General features: G+C 41.8%; 2 protein-coding genes across 4 annotated transcripts in view; both read right to left on the reverse strand.

Annotated features, from left to right (window-relative positions):
- slc4a5a (solute carrier family 4 member 5a) overlaps positions 1-16876 on the reverse strand; it is a 62838-nt gene extending 45962 nt beyond the window's left edge. For all 3 annotated transcript variants that reach the window (XM_035641056.1, XM_035641055.1, XM_047329309.1), the window contains exons 1-3: positions 16608-16876; positions 9957-10015; positions 8823-9035 (exon numbers count right to left, since the gene is read on the reverse strand). In XM_035641056.1, the coding sequence (XP_035496949.1) occupies positions 8823-9035; positions 9957-10014 (271 nt within the window). In that variant the 5' untranslated portion in view covers position 10015; positions 16608-16876. The remainder of the gene's footprint in view (positions 1-8822; positions 9036-9956; positions 10016-16607) is intronic.
- Positions 11688-13154, reverse strand: LOC118314536 (protein ALP1-like). Its single transcript, XM_035641058.1, has 2 exons — positions 12198-13154; positions 11688-12094 (listed from the first exon to the last, which is right to left on the reverse strand). Exons 1-2 carry the CDS (start codon positions 12427-12429, stop codon positions 11703-11705), a joined length of 624 nt encoding a protein of 207 aa, XP_035496951.1. The 5' UTR covers positions 12430-13154; the 3' UTR covers positions 11688-11702.
- Positions 16877-18489: the final 1613 nt, after the last annotated feature.

Here is an 18489-nt window from a genome sequence, read left to right on the forward strand (position 1 = left end):
TGTTGCAGAGTATTGGGCCACTTTAGGCATAGATGCGGTACATTTGCTACTGGCTAAACTGGATGTGAGCCTGAATAGGCCCATATATGGGGGAAACAAATGTGGCCCTGTTACTTTAAAACATATCTGGGCCATATCAGGACACACATGCTGGCCATGAATAATTTATATAAATAAAATAAAAATGAGTGTGCTAATAAATGTAAAATACAGAAATATTTACAGAAATACTATCATCAAATAATAATAACAATAAATACTTCTTAAACAGGCCATGACTTTTTCCCAAACAAACTGTTGTTTGCTCGTGCAGCAGACTGGGCATCATCTTTTTAGTTTTTGCTCAGCCTCCTTATGACTTTCAGATTGCATTGTTTTTAGATGTTTGAAGAGGTCACTTGTAACAAATGTTGCACATCTTGTTGTAGTTCTATCTAAAAATGAAAAGTAGCACCACACCAAGCGATGTTTCCCTTCTGTCATTATCCTTCTCTCACATGTGGAAGTGCAAGCGCAGCATGCCGTGTGTGTGCTACTGCAGCTGTGCACTTGCTTCTCATTAAGTCGTGACTTGTGAGGATAAACTGTCAGTTAATGTGCGGGCTGTCTGAAAACAAACATTATACAAAAGTACTGAAAACGTTAGGAAGTGATGCAGCCATCCTGTTGTTTTTTTATATATAAATATATATATATACATATATAACATCAGGATTTTTCTATTGAATACTTTTCCAGGTGAGTTGGGGATAGTGAATCAGTGTGTGATTTGGGACACAGCCACTGTTCATACATTCAAATATGCCGCCAATTTCGAGGTGAAAGGTAATCACATGACCCGCCTTCAGTTATTTTAACGACTTGCAGCTGTGACCCCCTACTCCACAGACAAATGAGACAGGCTCTCAGCAGGATGTTCAGATGGTGAGTTTCATTTTCAAACAATGATTATGTTGCCCAGAGTGGTTAAACGTAAAGTTCGGTTTACCCTGAAATAAACATAAATTCAATTTTACATATGTAAATGTTTAAAATTGTTTAACTTGTGAGAAGAAAGTGTTTTGTTGATAAGCTTGGCAAATAGCCAATGAATTCAAATTCTCTTTCACTTTAGCGCAAATAGCCAATGAATTCAAATTCTTTTTCACTTTAACCAATCAAAGCTTAAGCCCGCCTCCCAACAGTCACGCTAGTGAAGGTGAAAGGGCATAACGACAGTCTTAGCTCAACTTCTTCTCAACATCATTTTTTTTTGCTGCAAAATTAAGGATTGCTGCATCAACCAATTTTAGAAACAGCAGTGGTGTCAGGCTATGTGGTTGTTGATATGTTAAACACTTTGTTTGCCATTTTTGTATTTCAGTTTGGAGGCAAGTTGTACATTGTATGTTTTGCTGCTAACGCTCAGTGAGTTGTGGGCCATATGTCATAAAGATAGGCACTGCTGTAATTGTCCCAACTGCCTGAGGAGGCCACAAGCCTTTATACCAACTTGAAGTGAGTGATTAATATGAAATTATACCTTCATAAGAAAAAAAAACATGATGAATCTCTAGTGGAAATAATGACCTGGTTCTCTGTTATAAGCACTGACGTTACCTGCTGGAGAATGGGTCATCTGGCTAAGAAAACAGACACTCCTGGATTCTTCACCTTTAAAGTGAGTACACACTAGAGATGCACGTTTTGGCTCTGACGCCTTCCAAATCCAAGTGAACTCTTAAAAAATCCACCCGCAACCCACCTAAATGAGTTATTTAATTGAAGGACCAGCACCCATGTGGACATTTCACTCCCCCAATAACAGCAGCTAGTGAAAACCTGCCGTAAATCTGTTTCTCTCTGCCCTTGTTTTTCCACAAACACTAGCAACAATAGCTGACATTAGTTAATGTTAGGACTTGCTGCCAGACCAGCATAATGTCAATTAACTTAAACCAGCCCAGTCTGGAGCTGGGTGGTACAACTTAAAGCACGGACAATAACTCTATATATCACGGTATATCATTTTTTCTTAACATTTTTATATAAATGTAAAACACTGTAATGGCAACTGCATGGGAGATATTATTGCACTCTTAATTGTAATATACTACATTATAGGCCATATTTCAAATAATAAGAGAGTAGGGCTTTTTTAATGCTCTACAATAACAAGGATCTTCAGCCTTAAATGTTCTTTCACTTTCAAATGTTTCGACAGATCGCTTGTGCTACCGCCATTACTTGCAAAAAGTTTGTTACACAACCATTGTCACATCGGAGCAGGTGAGTGTTTCTGCATGTGTCGGGCTGGGAGAGCTGGCCACACTGCCTCCACAGTACAGGCTCCGACACAGAGATTCAGGATTGTCTATGATGAAAATTCATCATATACAAATGAATGAATTACTTTAAAACTGTTGACAGCACCGATAATGTCGGGGCTTATGGATACTTATTGATAATCTCCTCTCGCAAAAAATAAAATAAATCATAATAATTTAGCAGCGGCGGTGAAAATCCTGCTGAATGCATGTAGGGTAAACACTTGTCAAACCTCATACCATAGGACAGATTCATACCTGTGTAGTTTCTATACCGTATATACTGTCCACCCTGGCTACCCCGCTCGCCCCCCAAAATACATTTTAAATGCATGCATAGTAAACCTGCTGTTGGAAGAATATCAATGGAGAATAACGTTACATGGCAAATGTTCTTTTAAACTGTAAAATCTATGAAACTTAAAATTGACGTGGCATTGCAGTGGCTTGCTTTTGGCCCAGATCTGGTAAACAGGAGTGGAACACTCAAGTGCCATTATTCCAAGAGGTATGTGGGCCGGATGTGGATATGGAATGTGGGGCCAAATTTGGTCCAGAAATTTTTTTATTGTGGTGGAGTTATTGATTTGGGGGAGTTTGGGTTTAGTTGGTTCACTATTGGCTGAAATATGGCATTGCTCTGGCTTGCTTGTGGCCCAGATGTTGCAAACAGGAGCAGACCACCCCAGTGCCATCATTCCATTCAGTATGTGGTCCAGATGAATGTGTCTGGTGTGGGCCAGAGCTTGACTAGAATAAAACTGAACTGTGGCCTATATTTGGGCCATTTCCGGTTTATTTGATTCACTGTTGACTGACATATGGCATTGCTCTGGCTTGCTTGCTGCCTAGATCATTTTACTGTAGGATTAAACTCTTGATTACTTTTTTTCTTTTTTCTCACCAGTCTTATAGCAATATACAGTATTACTTACTGGAGTAAAATAATAATTTAGTCCTCATGCTTCAGAGGATATGTTAACACAGTTTGTTCCAACACTGTCTTTGTCATCAACACATGTAGGAACTGTTTGTATTCACTTTCAAGGCTTCATATACTTCTATTACTGCAGGAGAGATGTTAGTTAACCAAATTCCTCATCGCTGAAAAAGGCCAGTTCTCTTTGAAATTGATTTACTGATTTAATTGATGGACAGATTTGATTTGATTTCATTAACAAGACTTAAACTACTTACATTTCAATTAAAACTGGAAAAAATGGGGTGTTCTAAAACTTTACACGTGTAGTAGCCTATATGCAGTACTGCAATTTATGAATGTAGAAAGTGGTCTCCAATACGGCATCGCCTGATCGCCTAAATGAGTTATTTAATTGAAGGACCAGCACCCATGTTGACATTTCACTCCCCCAATAACAGCAGCTAGTGAAAACCTGCCGTAAATCTGTTTCTCATCGGCATCGCCTGATCTCCAATATGAATCAAGTCATAGAATTTCTATCTGTAAAAATCAATGAGCTGTTTTTTGAATACCATTCCATGACTGTCCCATCCATAATGATTGCAGTATTGAAGCCTACATTCAGATCACACATTAGGGCAGCAGAGTCATTATCATGAGGCAGCCAATCCATTGCATTGTATTAAGGATCCATTGGACTGTTGCTTTAGGGTAATGGCATGTCAGCTGGCCACAGTGTTGCAAACCTATGGAGCTGTATAGTGATTACTGTGCATGTGCCGAGTCCATTGTTGCCAACAATGATCAATAATGTAGCGGTTTATTGAAGGCACCTTGCAGTGAATCCCACTAACGTGTTGTCTTTTCTGAATGGGCAAGTGAGGATGAAATCAATCATACAAAATCAGAGGAAAGAATATTACAAACAAAATACAACATTAATGACAATTTACATCTTTCAGTCAGGTAGATTTTGCCTTGTAGTTCACCAGCTCAGTGAGAACTCAGTAACTGCCTTGGTTAGATAGATACTGTCCTGTATCTTTCAGCTAGCAAAAACACAAAAATGCTTTTGCTATTCTAAGTTCAAGTCATGTGATGCCTCGGTTATTCATGCCTGACAAGTTGGGGGTATATAGAGACAGATGATTTTGGAAGCACCACACATCCTCCTTATTATTTTCATTGGAGGTGGTTAAAATGGCGAGGAAATGGGAAATAGTACAACAGCATGGGTTGAATTATGATTTTTTTTTAAAGCAACAAGAGCAGGGGATGGGCAACAGAAAATCACTGCTGCTAAACAATCAAAAAACAAGACTTTAGCTAAATTAATTCTTACAATTAGAATGAGGATAATCAGAGTCTATTTTTCTTCCTATGATCTCTGTTTACTTTACATCTTCTCTCTTTGTTGTTATTTGCATCGTTATTGTTCCTGCTATAAGCCCCTACCGGTGATGGCACTTTATGCATTGCAGGCCCAAACACTCAAAAAGAGAGTATGTGCATGTGCACACAGCCTAGTAATCGCTTCTGCTGCCTTGCCATCACACTGATTTAGCAAGGTGTACAACCAAAGTCCCAGCCATCGTCTTTGAAAATCAAAGAAGCAGTGTTCTGCCAGGTCACTCACTATTCCAATCTGAAACATACTCAGGCTATGTCTCTGACTTCTGCGGCTCACTGTTAAAAGTGCTGGAAGGAAGCAAAATCAAATCAAAAACACAAGGTAGAAGAGGGGAAAAAAAATCATGACACAACCTTGCTGCCTGTCTTTGCCAATCCTTTGTAAACCTTTTTTTCTGCAATTGGTTGAAAATAAAGCTACCCTGTAGAAGAAATTCCTTTAACGAGCCGATGCTATTTCTAAAAGAGTGCAGGCTTACAACACTGTATTCACAGCTCATAGAACAATAGGAAAATGTATAAGATACTTCACATAGATTTCTTCAAATATTAGACTACAGTGCTGAGAGCTTTTCTATTTTAGAATTGATAACATGTGTTTTTTGTCATCTCCACCATCATTTATTTTCTGCAGTCAAAAAATGTTGTATTGTTACCTCCCCAAAATGTCTAGGGACGAGGGGAGTAACAAAGGATGTAATGTATAAACCGGGATAGACAAATAAAGGAATGAGGGAGCTGCTGAGTAACCCAAATGACAATTTATTTTACAATTGCAGACAATATAATTAATAACAAAAAAAGTGAGCTTCTCACACGAGGACGATTCACCTAGAACAGAAATACAAACTGAGTATAATGGGTCAGGCCAGCTAAACCAGGAAACACCTAACTACACTGAACAACACTTGTTTTTGACCCCGTTTTTCATGAGCTGAACTCAAAGATCTAAGACTTTTTCTATATACACAAAAGGCTTGTTTCTCTCAAATATTGTTCACAAATCTGTCTAAATCTGTGTAAGTGAGCACATCTCCTTTGCTGAGATATCCATCCACCTCACAGGTGTGGCATATCATGATGCTGATTAGACAGCATGATTATTGCACAGGTTTGCCTTAGGCTGGCCACAATAAAAGGCCACCATTTGCTTCACGCAGTGCAACACATCTCCTTCGCATAGAGTTTATCAGGTTGTTGATTGTGGCCTGTGGAATGTTGGTCCACTTCTCTTCAATGGCTGTGCGAAGTTGCTGGATATTGGCAGGACCTGGAACACGCTGTCGTATACGCCGAATCCAGAGCATCCCAAACATGCTCAATGGGTGACATGTCCAGTGAGTATGCTGGCCATGCAAGAACTGGGATGTTTTCAGTTTCCAGGAATTGTGTACAGATCCTTGCAACATGGGGAGGTGCATTATCATGTTGCAACATGAGGTGATGGTCGTGGATGAATGGCACAACAATGGGCCTCAGGATCTCGTCACGGTATCTCTGTGCATTCAAAATGCCATCAATAAAATGCACCTGTGTTCATTGTCCATAACAATGAACACAGGTGCAACCCCACCGCCACCATGTGGCCCACCGCCACCATGGGCCACTCGATCCACAACGTTGACATCAGCAACACGACACCATACACGCTGTCTGCCATCTGCCCTGTACAGTGAAAACCGGGATTCATCCGCGAAGAGAACACCTCTCCAAAGTGCCAGATGCCATAGAATGTGAGCATATGCCCACTAAGTCGGTTACGACGACAAACTGCAGTCAGGTCGAGACCCCGATGAGGACGACAAGCATGCAGATGAGCTTCCCTGAGATGGTTTCTGACAGTTTGTGCAAAAATTCTTTGGTTATGCAAACCGATTGTTGCAGCGGCTGTCCAGGTGGCTGGTCTCAGACGATCTTAGGGGTGAGGATGCTGGATATGGAGGTCCTGCGCCCTCCCCGGGGGGTGTCGGACAATACGTGCTAACGGCTAGCAAAATTGTGAACGTCATAACTCAACCATATTTGGTCATATCTCTACCAAACCTCTCAGGCATGATAACAGTCCTGCCCTGAACATATTCCCATGTCAATATTGGACATAGGTGATAGCGCCACCTAATGGCAAGAGGACGTTAGAAATTTTACTTTTACGTCCGGAGCCTTGCTGGTTCATCGCATCCACCTCATATTTGGCCAGCTTAGTTGTGAGACGTGGCTGATATAATACTGTGAAAATTTTGACCATGTGTCAAACACTGTTGCCATGGTGACGCCTTGTTCGCCATCAAATACGAATACATATTTGAGGCACTTATGATGCTTTGTGTCTCACAAAACTTGGCAGACATGTTCAGAGTGGCAAGTCAATATGTCCGATATGTATCTTTTGTCCAGTTGTGTCGAAATGGCTCCATAGCACCCCCTACAACATTTCAAAGTCAATTCTAACACCTTTAAATTTGACTTAGAAGAACCAAATTCGGTCGGCTCATGTACCTCCCGACGACCTACCAAAAAGCCTCGTGGTGCAATTAGCTCTGCCCAAGCGGAAGTCAGCCATTTTGGGTTTTACCTTGGGGTAAGTGGCGAACGGAAGGTGACGTACTTTGGAGTTGTGAGACAAGGCTGATACTGTACTGTGAAAGTTTTGACCATGTGTCAAACGCTGTTGCCATGGTGATGCATTGTTTGCCATCAAATACGAATACATGTTTGGGGCACTTGGGATGATCTGTGTCTCACCAAACTTGGCAGACATGTTCAGAGTGGCAAAATGATATATATGAAATTGCTCTTTTGTCATGTTCAAAGTGAGGACACAGGGAATTGAAATCTGCGCGTCCCGACCGGCCATCGCGAAATTCGGCGGACGCGTTGAGAGCGGCGGACGGGCGTCCCCGACAGGCAAGAGTGCTTGGGCTCGATCATCGCTGCTCGCAGCTTTAATTATAATTATTATTAATCACAACAACATTATTGCATCCATAAAAGATTTAGTCTACATCGCAAGGCTCGGCCGTGGCGAAGCGTGATTCGCCATGAACAGGAAGTTGCTCAAAATCAAAGGTACATGGTCTGATCTGATCCAAACTTCTCAGGCATGATAACAGTCCCACCCTCAACACATCTACATGTCATAATTGGACACAAGTCATAGCGCCAGCTAATGGCAACAGGTTGTTAGAAATTTGACTTTTACTTCCTTTGCCTAGCAGGTTCACTGGAGAAACCTCAAATTTGGTCTGCTTAGTTGTGAGACAAGGCTGATACTGTACTGTGAAAGTTTTGACCATGTGTCAAACGCTGTTGCCATGGTGATGCATTGTTCGCCACCAAATACAAATACATGTTTGGGGCACTTGGGATGATCTGTGTCTCACCAAACTTGGCAGACATGTTCAGAGTGGCAACATGATATGTATGAAATTGCTCTTTTGTCTAATTGAGAGCGGCAACCCGCACGTCCCCGACGGCAAGAGTGCTCGGGCCCGATCATTGCTGCTCGCAGCTTTAATTATAATTATTATTAATCACAACAACATTATTGCATCCATAAGTGTAAGTATTATTTTTATAATTATAAATAATAAAAGCGCAACAGTTGTACAACTGTTCTCTCTCTCTCTTCTCTCCCCCTCTTTCTGCCCACCTCTTCTCTTCCCCCCCCATTTTTCTCCCTCAACCCAACCGCACATGGCCCCCCACACCTGCGTCCGGTTCTCTCACAGATTTCTCAGGTTACTTTCTCAGATTTGATGAAGCTACTCTAGAGTCACAAAATACACTGTACAGGGTGAGTAGCACTATGATGAGTAAATTGCCTTTGACATGTAGAGTTGGTGGGCTGTACATTTAACACAAGTGATAAAACCCTATTGAACTTATGTGCAGTAAAACGGTTGGGGTAACAGTAAAAATTATAATAAATTTCATTTATAGAGCAGGTAGATAAGTGAGCTCACACTGAAACGCAACTTCAATATTTAATTATATAATTTTATTATAACACAGACATCCAGAAACAGCAAGAAACACAGGTTAGCACCGACCACACCTCAAGTTATCATGGTCTGAGGTCTGATCTTTTGAGACAACTGTTGTTTCTGATGTTTCAGGGAGCTTTTGCTTCTTCAATACCTCACATCATTTGATGTCTTTTTATAAGTCACTGGCCACTGACTTACTTGTGCGGTTGATGTCTTGGAGACTCTGATCGTTCGAATCCATGAGTCCTTCCTCAATGTCTATGTCTTGGTACCGGTCGTGTTCGTGTCTTCTGTGGTGGGTGTAGTGGCTGTCTCTGTCCATGTCAGTGACCTCACGACTAGAGCGCCTTCGCCTACGCTTTCGCCGATATCCTCGAGGCACTGGGACGCCAATGTAGATGGACTGATGGTCTGGGTAAAAATATGCACCACAAAACTAAATTGACATTATGTTTTTTTGTAGACGTATTCTATGGCAATTTACTTTTAGAAGACACTATGATAAGATTGCATTTTTTAAAACAAGTGATTTAAATATAGTTGACTGACAACAAGTAATAAATTTGCGCAGATTGTCTAATGAGATATTTCATTAATCCTTCATACTAGGAGGAGTGTTTCCATGAATGGTAAACCACTTTAACCAACCATGAATTAATTATGTTTCATATCTCATGAATGTTTATTAATTACATTAGTATTCTCTGTTGGCACTGTCTAAAACAAAAGCAAATCAAGTCAATTTAGAAACCCAGTCCTTAGATTTCCTGTGATTTTGTGTTTGGTTTTATAATCTCTGTTTTGCAACGAAAAACCTGGATGATGTGAGTTTGATCATCTGCTGCCAAATGGCAGTTTGCAAAAAATTTTTGCAAACAAAACTCCATGAGGAATAACTAAACTCTAGTCAAATGCAAACCAGTACTGGATGTTTGCAAAATGAAGAAAACCTGCTAATCTGCTGCTCAATATGAAGGCAGTGTTTGGGTGTCTGTCAAAAAAGAACACACACACAAACAAAAATCCCACGAACATCCATATACAACTCCCCAACACTGAAAAATTTATTCACAGATACACCTGGACACACAGGCTATCTCATGTCAATCCTGACTCCTCATTTGCAGCTCATTAACAACATTCACCCACACAAACTCTCACAACAAATTATAAATTATAAATTAGTGTGATGAATCACCTCTCTCATGGTAATATCAAGAGGCAAAGTAGGTGTAATGACTTAATTTCCTGTTTCTATTTACAAAGGGCCAGTCTATGATGTGTCTAGAAGAGATAATAACCACACACAGGGGCACGCACACACACACTCACCCTCCTCCTCCTCATAGCGAAGGTGAGAGACGCCCATCTCTCGGTCTCCATGGTTCATCCTGGTGAGGAAGTAGAGGGACAGCTTGTCAAATGGTAAAAAGACACTTCAGGTATATGCAGGGTGCGATTTTTTTTCATCTGCTCTCCTGTCACAGGGGAGATGGTGATTATGCAGAGCCGTTCACAGCCGTATGCAGGTGCCGGTTCACGTTCACACTTGCACAAGCATACGCACTCGTCCATTCCTACACACACACGACATGCACACCGGCGCCGTACACACACACACACACACACACACACATATACACCATGAAAGAAGGAAACACCGGTGTCCAAACCGCACCGAGACAACTAAAGGTGGATTTATGCCTGACGCATTGGACCATCCGCGCGGCAGCGGTGACGTCATTTTGAGGTCACTTCCTGTGGCTCACTGGGTGGGTCGGGGCCTTTTCGCGAGGTAGTGCACCTCTGATTTCTTGTTACTTGGTGCGTCCGGCGCATTGGCGATATGGACGAGTTGGAGGCAAAACTCCACTTATATGTTCCGTCTGTGAGGCAAATATTCACAGATGGTACAAACAGAGTATAATTGTTCGCCCTGTTGAGATCTGTCCTACAACGTGAAGTTTAAAAGTGTTTAAAAGTGAAAGTTCGAGCCGGACAGTGTTGTTCAGGGAGAATGAGGGGAGGTTTCCCCCCGATGTGTCTGTTGTCGTTCGGAAGACGAACGGACCACCTTCTTCATTTATGTCGCTTTTCTGACAGCAAGTTTAAAATCACAATTTTGTCCTAATCTACCGATCCCAACACCAGCTCTGTCACCGTTGCCACGTAGCTGGATGCCTCCTTCTTCTTCTTGTGGTGGTGATTCAAGCGTTTTGTCTGCAGCGACACCTCTGGTTCAGGAGAGGACTGCAGACGCACAAGCATAAAGAAACGCCCGTCCGGCGCATTCAACTGATGGAACATGGACGAGTTCGAGGCGAGATTGTGCGAGCAGGTCCGCCTGTATAGGCACCTGTACGACCCGTCCATGAGTATTCCTTTGTATATGATAAGTAGTAAGCTAGCCAGACAGTGTTGTTCAGTGATAGGTGCAAATGATCTAGAATTTGTGATCAGGAGATGCAAATATTCCTTTGTTTATGATAAGTAGCAAGCTAGCCAGACAGTGTTGTTCAGTGTGAGGGTTGACATTTGACATCATAGTGATATGAACAATCCCTTCATAACAATAAACCCATATTGCATTATTCATGTTCACAATTTTTATTCTTATTTTTTTATCCTGTATATAATAGGTAAATGTTAAATGTTTGTGTGTACCTTTGTAAATTGAGAGTGTAAAAAAGCTGGAGTCAAATTCGTGTTTCACCTACTTCGCCAATAAAACCGATTCTGATTCTGAAATTCACTTTCCAACTAGGGCAATATACATAATTTAGCCAATATAATTCAATGACAACCTTATTGATAACCCATCCGTTTGAAGTCACCAGCGTCACAGGATTTACCAAACATCAACATCAATCTTTATCTTGTTAACATCACAATTTATTGAAATCCCCTTTATGTCATCAGCTGGTGCCATCATAATTGCTCATTTTCGCACATTTGGGCTTCACAGAATCAAGACTAATCTCACGTGTAATGATATTTTTATGGGGAGCGAAAAAACAGGACACAAGGGTAGCACAGTAAGATCAAAGTCATTTTTATTTCGGAACCACAAATTACAATTTAAAGAAGCAGCTCAGTGAAGGGAACCTCTCCGGATGACATTGTCCTGCCAGGGAACACTTCCTCTGTGAGGAAAAATGACTTTAGGTCATTCCTCACTTCAAGTGCAGCACGGGATGCAGGTGCGGTGGAGAGTCCTTGTGCTGCATCGTCTGGGAAGGTGTGTGGGATGTAGTGACACACTGAAGACACCGCAGCATCAGTGTGTGCCAGCATGTTGTGTAGGGCAACACAAGCCTTCACAACAGCCACAGCCTTGTCTGGGTGAAAGTCAATAGGCCTGCCCAGAATCCTCCAGCGTGCTGCCAAGATACCAAAGGTGTTTTCAATGGTTCTCTGGGCCCTTGAGTGCCAGTAGTTGTAGGTCTTCTGGGCATCGTCCAGATTGGCACCTGTAAAAGTTGAAAAAAATATTTTCAGATATACAAATACTGAACAGATATATAACACAGGCACAGGTGACATACTTAATGTACAACAACTTAAGAAAGTTACCTGGATATGGACGCATCAAGTTCCCTTGCAGTGGGAAGGCGGCATCTCCCACGAACACATGAGGCAGCTTGGTGTTAGTGCCAGGCAGGTTCACAGGCTGGGGCAGGTCCAGGGTGTTCTGCAGGAGTTGTGATCCAAAACGACTGATCTGGAAGATTCCCCCATAACTCTCACGACCGTAGGCTCCAATGTCCACCATTGTGAAACGGTAGTTTGCATCACAGATGGCCATGAGCACGATGGAATGTTCACCTTTGTAATTTAAATAGTCACTTCCTGCATGTGGAGGGGCTCTGATCGCCTTTGGTCAAGGACACAAAGTCACTTTTCAGTGCCTGCCAGATAGCCGCACACACCTAGCTGACGATGGTGGAGACGGTCGACGCTCCCAGTTTATAGCTGGCAGCAACGGTTCTTTCATTGCTCCCAGATGCCGGGATCCTCAGCGTGACCGCTAGCCTCTCCTGCACGCTGATCAGACATGCGGAAATATGCGAAGTGCATTTCTTCGTCCGTCTCTCGCATGGAGTTGACCAGGATGTTGAATTCGCCCATGGCATGTCTGTCTTCGTTCAGAGGACGAACAGAGCACGCCTTCTCTTTCGTCTCTTTCTTTGAAGCAAGCTTGAAAGGATCAATTCCTCCTCTTCGATCATCAACAGTAGCATTGCCGCTGCCGGTGCCACGGTTGTTGATGGCATCCTTCTTCTTCTTGTGTCGATTTCACCCATGTGGAGCCTTTTATCAGCAGCGACACCCTGTGTCTGGGGAGGAGACTGCACTGAAGTGGGTGTGCCAGACGTGCCTAGACGCGCGAGTATAGATGGACTGGGAACGGCTGTGACGTCACCGCGGCCGTTCGTGCGGACCGATGCGTCAAGCATAAATCCACCTTAAAGTGCTGAAAAGTGTTTATGTAACGTAACAGCCTGCAATGCGATAAAACAATAAAACCCAAATTGGACCACCCACATCGTCAGCGCCCGCTAATTTACCTAAGGATCTGTTCCATTAGCCTTGATCCATGCACGGCTTTTCAGAATGTAACGAAGCACGATTATTCAGCGAAAAATAAAGCTAGCTAGGAGGGAAAAAGGAAAAGGGTTCAGAGCAGCATATCATCATATTTTACAGGACCATCACAATAAATCCAAGAATTTCAACTGAGAATGATACATCTTCAGGAAGGATGGAGGGCAACCTCCAAGCCCCAGGGGAACTCACAGTCCCAAGTTCACACAAATGAACATGGACCAAACAACCCAGACTTACAAGCTAATGTTTCGCCCTCTGTGGCTATATATGCAGGGTCCATTGAGCCAGGAGGCTTTGCTAAATGGAGAGAGTCTGTCACCACAGACGGGTCAGTTCAGTGTGCAGGTTGGTCTGATATTAGAGATTTAGGCCCATATACACAAGAGAGGCTTCATATTGACTCTGCATTTATTAATGGCATAAAAGCAAAGTCTGCAAAAAAATGTAATGACAAAATAAGCTGACATGGAAAGTGTCAGTCCCACATCAAATGCGAAGAGTTTAAGGAGCAACAGAGAATTGTATTATATGTATTCTGCATTCTGTATTCTGTATTCTGGCTATATGTAACATTACACACTGCAAGTGTGTGTGTGTGTGTGTGTGTTTATAGGAACCCAGATACCTGTGTCTGTTTTTATGTAATCGTGCATGTATATTAGTGTAATCATTTCTGTACAGGTTTGCATGTGTGTTTCTGTGAAACTGGTATCAGTGTATCATTACATTACAACTGTAATACAAGCCACTTGCAGTTGCAGCAGCAGCTCGTGTTCACTGACCTGCATGTTGGGTTACAGTGCAGATCAATGGGAAAATAATTAACAGCAGGGCCACGTCAATGGAAATGTGCATAATTAAAAACAAATGTGAGGGTAACATATCCCATGTGGCACTAATTCACACATTGAATGAACATTGGACACCACCAGCAAAGATAAAGGCCACCATATTCCCGCGGCAGAGGGGCGGTCAGGTTATATACATTCACAGTATTATTCACAGGACTCTAGATGCGGGCAAGATGCTGTTGGAAACAGGACTGGTAAGAGCAGTTATAAAATAAAATATTTGCTGATGGGACCGCCACAGAAATTGTGTGGTTATATTCATCTTTCTACAAACCCCTTTCACAACTTATTGCCTTGTCACAGCTGGAGAAGTACAGGTAATATCAATATCAATTTGGCCATGCATCCACCTAAATAGAATATTCTGCATATCAGTTGGTCATTAGCTCCTTCTTTCTTTTCAAGTTATTCTGCTTGTTTGTTAAAAAATGCTGTAAAATTATTGACATTATTGTCATAATGTCATTGATGATATCTGTGCTTTTCCTACCAGTCAAATGTCTTCTCTAAAAACAATCAATTACATCACATGCAACTCAGCCAATGTCTGACAAACAGCAAGATAAAAGCACAATATCAGGTAATTTGCATTTCTTTTTTGCAGTAGGCATCTGTTATCAAAAAACCTCTAACGAACACACTGTGGGCCACCAGCATCTTAAAAAAACAGAGCTCAAACATGATAAATTATTATATATGTTAAAATAAATATTGGACTTACTGGACTTCATCAGCTATGTTAGCCTCACATGATTTTAATGTACAACATCTTGTTGTGCTGTCCCCAAGTGGTCAAAAATCTATTAATGTAGGTTTAAATAAAAGTAACGAAAACTTTTAAAAAAGCTATGAAGATTATTCTGAAAAAAAACAACAACCTTTGGATTCATATTTAAATGGAGGTTATAAGTTTTATGGATTCTTTATAGATCAGACTTTCTTTGGGTTAATCCTGTCATATCATGCCTTTACATCCCATAAGGCAAAGCAGTGTTTCATTTGACTTGTCTCTTTGTAGATAATATCTAATTTTGGCATGACACTCTTGAAATACAATTCAGCCCTGAGGGATGAGAGGCATAAAAAGGCTGGTGGAAGATGGGTTTAGCCCTGCAGAGCCGTGTTGCTCTGCCGCCATGAATATTTGTAGCTCTTCCTGCCTCGGTAATTAGTGCTGTCACATCAGTGTCCTTCACACCCAGTGGGCAGCTGGAGCGAGGGCTGCTTCCCCCACGGGCTAATCGATGCCCCCCCACACACACACGGAAATACACACGTGTCAAGGAAAAATGTGTTCACATGCTCTGCTGCTATGTAGGCATATGTTCATGTACGTAAGTGTGTTGCAAATGCAAAACAGGCAAAATGTGCATACGGTACCTTGAAAAAAAGGTGATTCTGTCTAATTACTTGAGTCTTTAACACTGAAAACATCAACCAGTGAGGTGAGCTAATTAACGTGGTTTGAAACATAAATTAACCAGTTTGAACATTTTTCAATGGAGTCACATTTTGCTCATACCCCTCCAAATGTCAGCCCCAATCAAGGAAAAGTCAAACTAAGTAATACAGGATACCCAGGTAATATTAAATATTCAGCAAAAATGTCTGTACTATTTCTTTACAGTGTACAATCAACCACATGCAATAATAGAGTCATGCATCCTATGCAAATATTAACATACTTGTGGACACACAAACAAAAGAAAGTTTGTTGATATTACTTATATATATGCAGATATTAAATTGCATGTGAGTTTTTGGTTGTATCTGAGTGGAGATCAAGTGAAAGAGAAATTAGAGTTATTAGGATAAGTGGTGCTGATAAGTGCTTCAGTAGGTTTGAAAAAAATATTGTATGCCTCACTGACTTGTTAGAAAGTTTTTTTAAAGTCGGTATAATGATCTATTTTCTCCCAAAAGAGGATGGTGACATGTGAAAACAGTTTACTAAACTGAGGTTTGCAGAAATAAAGCAAGAGAATGATTGGCGTGCTGGAAGACATTATTATTATTATTTTGTTTTGGGGTTTTTTAATAGCAAACCCCGACAAAATTTCTACCTGACACTTGATCTAAAACTTAAAACAATCACACTGTCACATTTTGATGACTAATGGTGTGTATAAACCGGAATACTACTGTTCGTGAAGAAATAAGATATTTTTAGATTAGGTTGACATGTGAGGCAAAGTCAAGTTTTATTCAACGCATATCAGTAATGGTTGTCATAGTCATATGTACATCAGTGGAACATGTGTCTGCGATTGATATTCAAGAATCCACAACCCTCTAAAGTGCTTACATTAGTGCTTTTACCACACATAGCTGAATGTGTACATCTACACATGCTGAGAAAAACTGAGAAACTAAATGTTCTCTCTGACTCAACAAGTTGAGAGAAATTAATTGACTTAAGAGTGCAGACAGCAGAGGTCAGACAGACAGCAAGTACAATCAATGGTGCAGAAAAGGGAAAACAAAAAAACAGGACTTAACAAGACAAAGGGATAAGTCAGTTTACCTGGATTAGTTGTCAGCTGGAATGAGTGAAAAGAGAAACAGCCTTTGGTGCTTGTAGGGTCGCGTCAATGAAAACATGCCAGTGGAGCTCCAACAATCTACTGAATGGTATTAACTCAGCAAACAGAAAAGCTCTTTTCCGTCTGTCTGTCTGTCAGACTTGCTCTCACTCCGTCTCCCTCTTTCATGACTGGTTCAATAATGGGCAAACTAGAACTCAGCAGAGAGCTCCAGGCAGGAAATTGTTTCAGTTGTTTCACCACCACTGATAGAAACCCCCACTCAATGCTCTGTAGGTCAACATATAGCATAGTGGAAAAAGTGATAAAGGAAGTAACAGGATCTCTCTCCCTGAATCAGCATCCACACTACTTTTCAGTACGTACTGTACCAGACATGGAAATAATTAGTATAAAGAAGTCCAAAAACATTTCAGTCCACCATTTTTCTTTGGCTACTAGCTATTAACCTCTTGCGATTTTCACTTCCTTCATTCTAGGCCTCTGCCATTGTCACTACTTATTTTGGCCAGGCCGATTGTAGTAGAATGTAAGGGCTGTGCTGCTTGCATCCCTTAATCATCCAGCTTCCAACTGCCACTGGAGGGCAGACTATAAATATAAGTAGTTTGCACCTTTTTGAGAGATGGGTACATGATCAGATTCTGCTGGTGAACTATATATTCAATGGAGAGGGACAATCAGTTTTAGCAACATACAATATTTTATATTAGTTATACACTGAAATAATTTGCAACAGTATTTGATGCCATTCCATCAGGCACTATAATGCTTTTTAGAAATACAGGCAGAGCTCCACCCACTTCTGTCTCCCTCCCTAATCCAGCCGACTAACCAGTTGGAAAAAATTGTAAGAGTAATAAGTAATAAGAACATGCGTGCTTTGTTTCAGAAAGAAATTGTATCTATTCCACATGTTATTTCATATTGGGTACGTTCTGTAAATGACATTTATTGGAAAAAAGTCTGGATGATTCCTCACAAATACCTGATTGTGAACAAGGTGAAGGAAGTCTTGTTTAGAATCATTCACAGGTATTACCCTGTAAATCACTACATGGATAAATTTAAAAGAGACATAAACACAAACTATCTGTGAAAACCACCCAGAAACTGTTTTGCACCTTTTCTGGCATTGTTTACACACCAGAAAATTCTGGCAAAACTTCATTAGATTCATCATTGACAATATTTATAAAGATTATGCATTAAGGTGGGAGAATGTGGTATTTTGTTTGATTTTAAGTCAAAGAAGAGAAAATAAGAACTTTCTAATAAATGTATTAATTATAATGGCCAAATGTCACTTTAAAGGGCCCATATTATGCCCCCTTTTACACAAGTTACATTGGTTTTCAGGTGTGTGAACTACATGTCTTTGCCATTCCATGTCAAAACACCTCAAGGATCAAGCCACACAGCACCCTCCTCTTTCTGTATAAACAGCCCTGTGAGACTACGGTCGATTCCAGTACTTTCCTGCTCACTCCTCGCCCCCCTCCCTTCGTGTTCCGCAAAGCTCCGCCTCGCTCCTCCTCGCTCCTCCCCGCGTCTGCTGCGCAACTACGGCGTTGCGCTGCCATGACAACAGTCGCACGTAACAAGGCACAAACACGACGTAGAGACCCGGGAGGCCCAGAACACGTTCTCGCCGGGAGCCGCGACCGGCCGCCGGCAGTCGCGACCGACCACCGGCAGCCGGGAGCCGCGACCGACCGCCGGCAGCCGCGACCGAGCGCCGGCAGCTGCGACCGGCAGCCGCAAGCCGGGAGCCGGGAGCCGCGACCGAACGCCGGCAGCCGCAAGCCGGGAGCCGTGATCAACCGCCGGCAGCCGCAAGCCGGGAGCCTCGACCGAAAGCCG

Source organism: Scophthalmus maximus, chromosome 19 (assembly GCF_022379125.1).
Source record: "Scophthalmus maximus strain ysfricsl-2021 chromosome 19, ASM2237912v1, whole genome shotgun sequence".
NCBI lineage: Eukaryota > Metazoa > Chordata > Actinopteri > Pleuronectiformes > Scophthalmidae > Scophthalmus > Scophthalmus maximus.

Bases quoted from the DNA above. Each gene is read 5' to 3' on its own strand.
- LOC118314536 (XM_035641058.1), bottom strand. From the start codon at position 12,429: ATGGCCATCTGTGATGCAAACTACCGTTTCACAATGGTGGACATTGGA. The intron at 12,095-12,197 runs GTAACTTTCTTA...CAACTTTTACAG, and splicing joins CTTGATGCGTCCATATCCAG to GTGCCAATCTGGACGATGCC.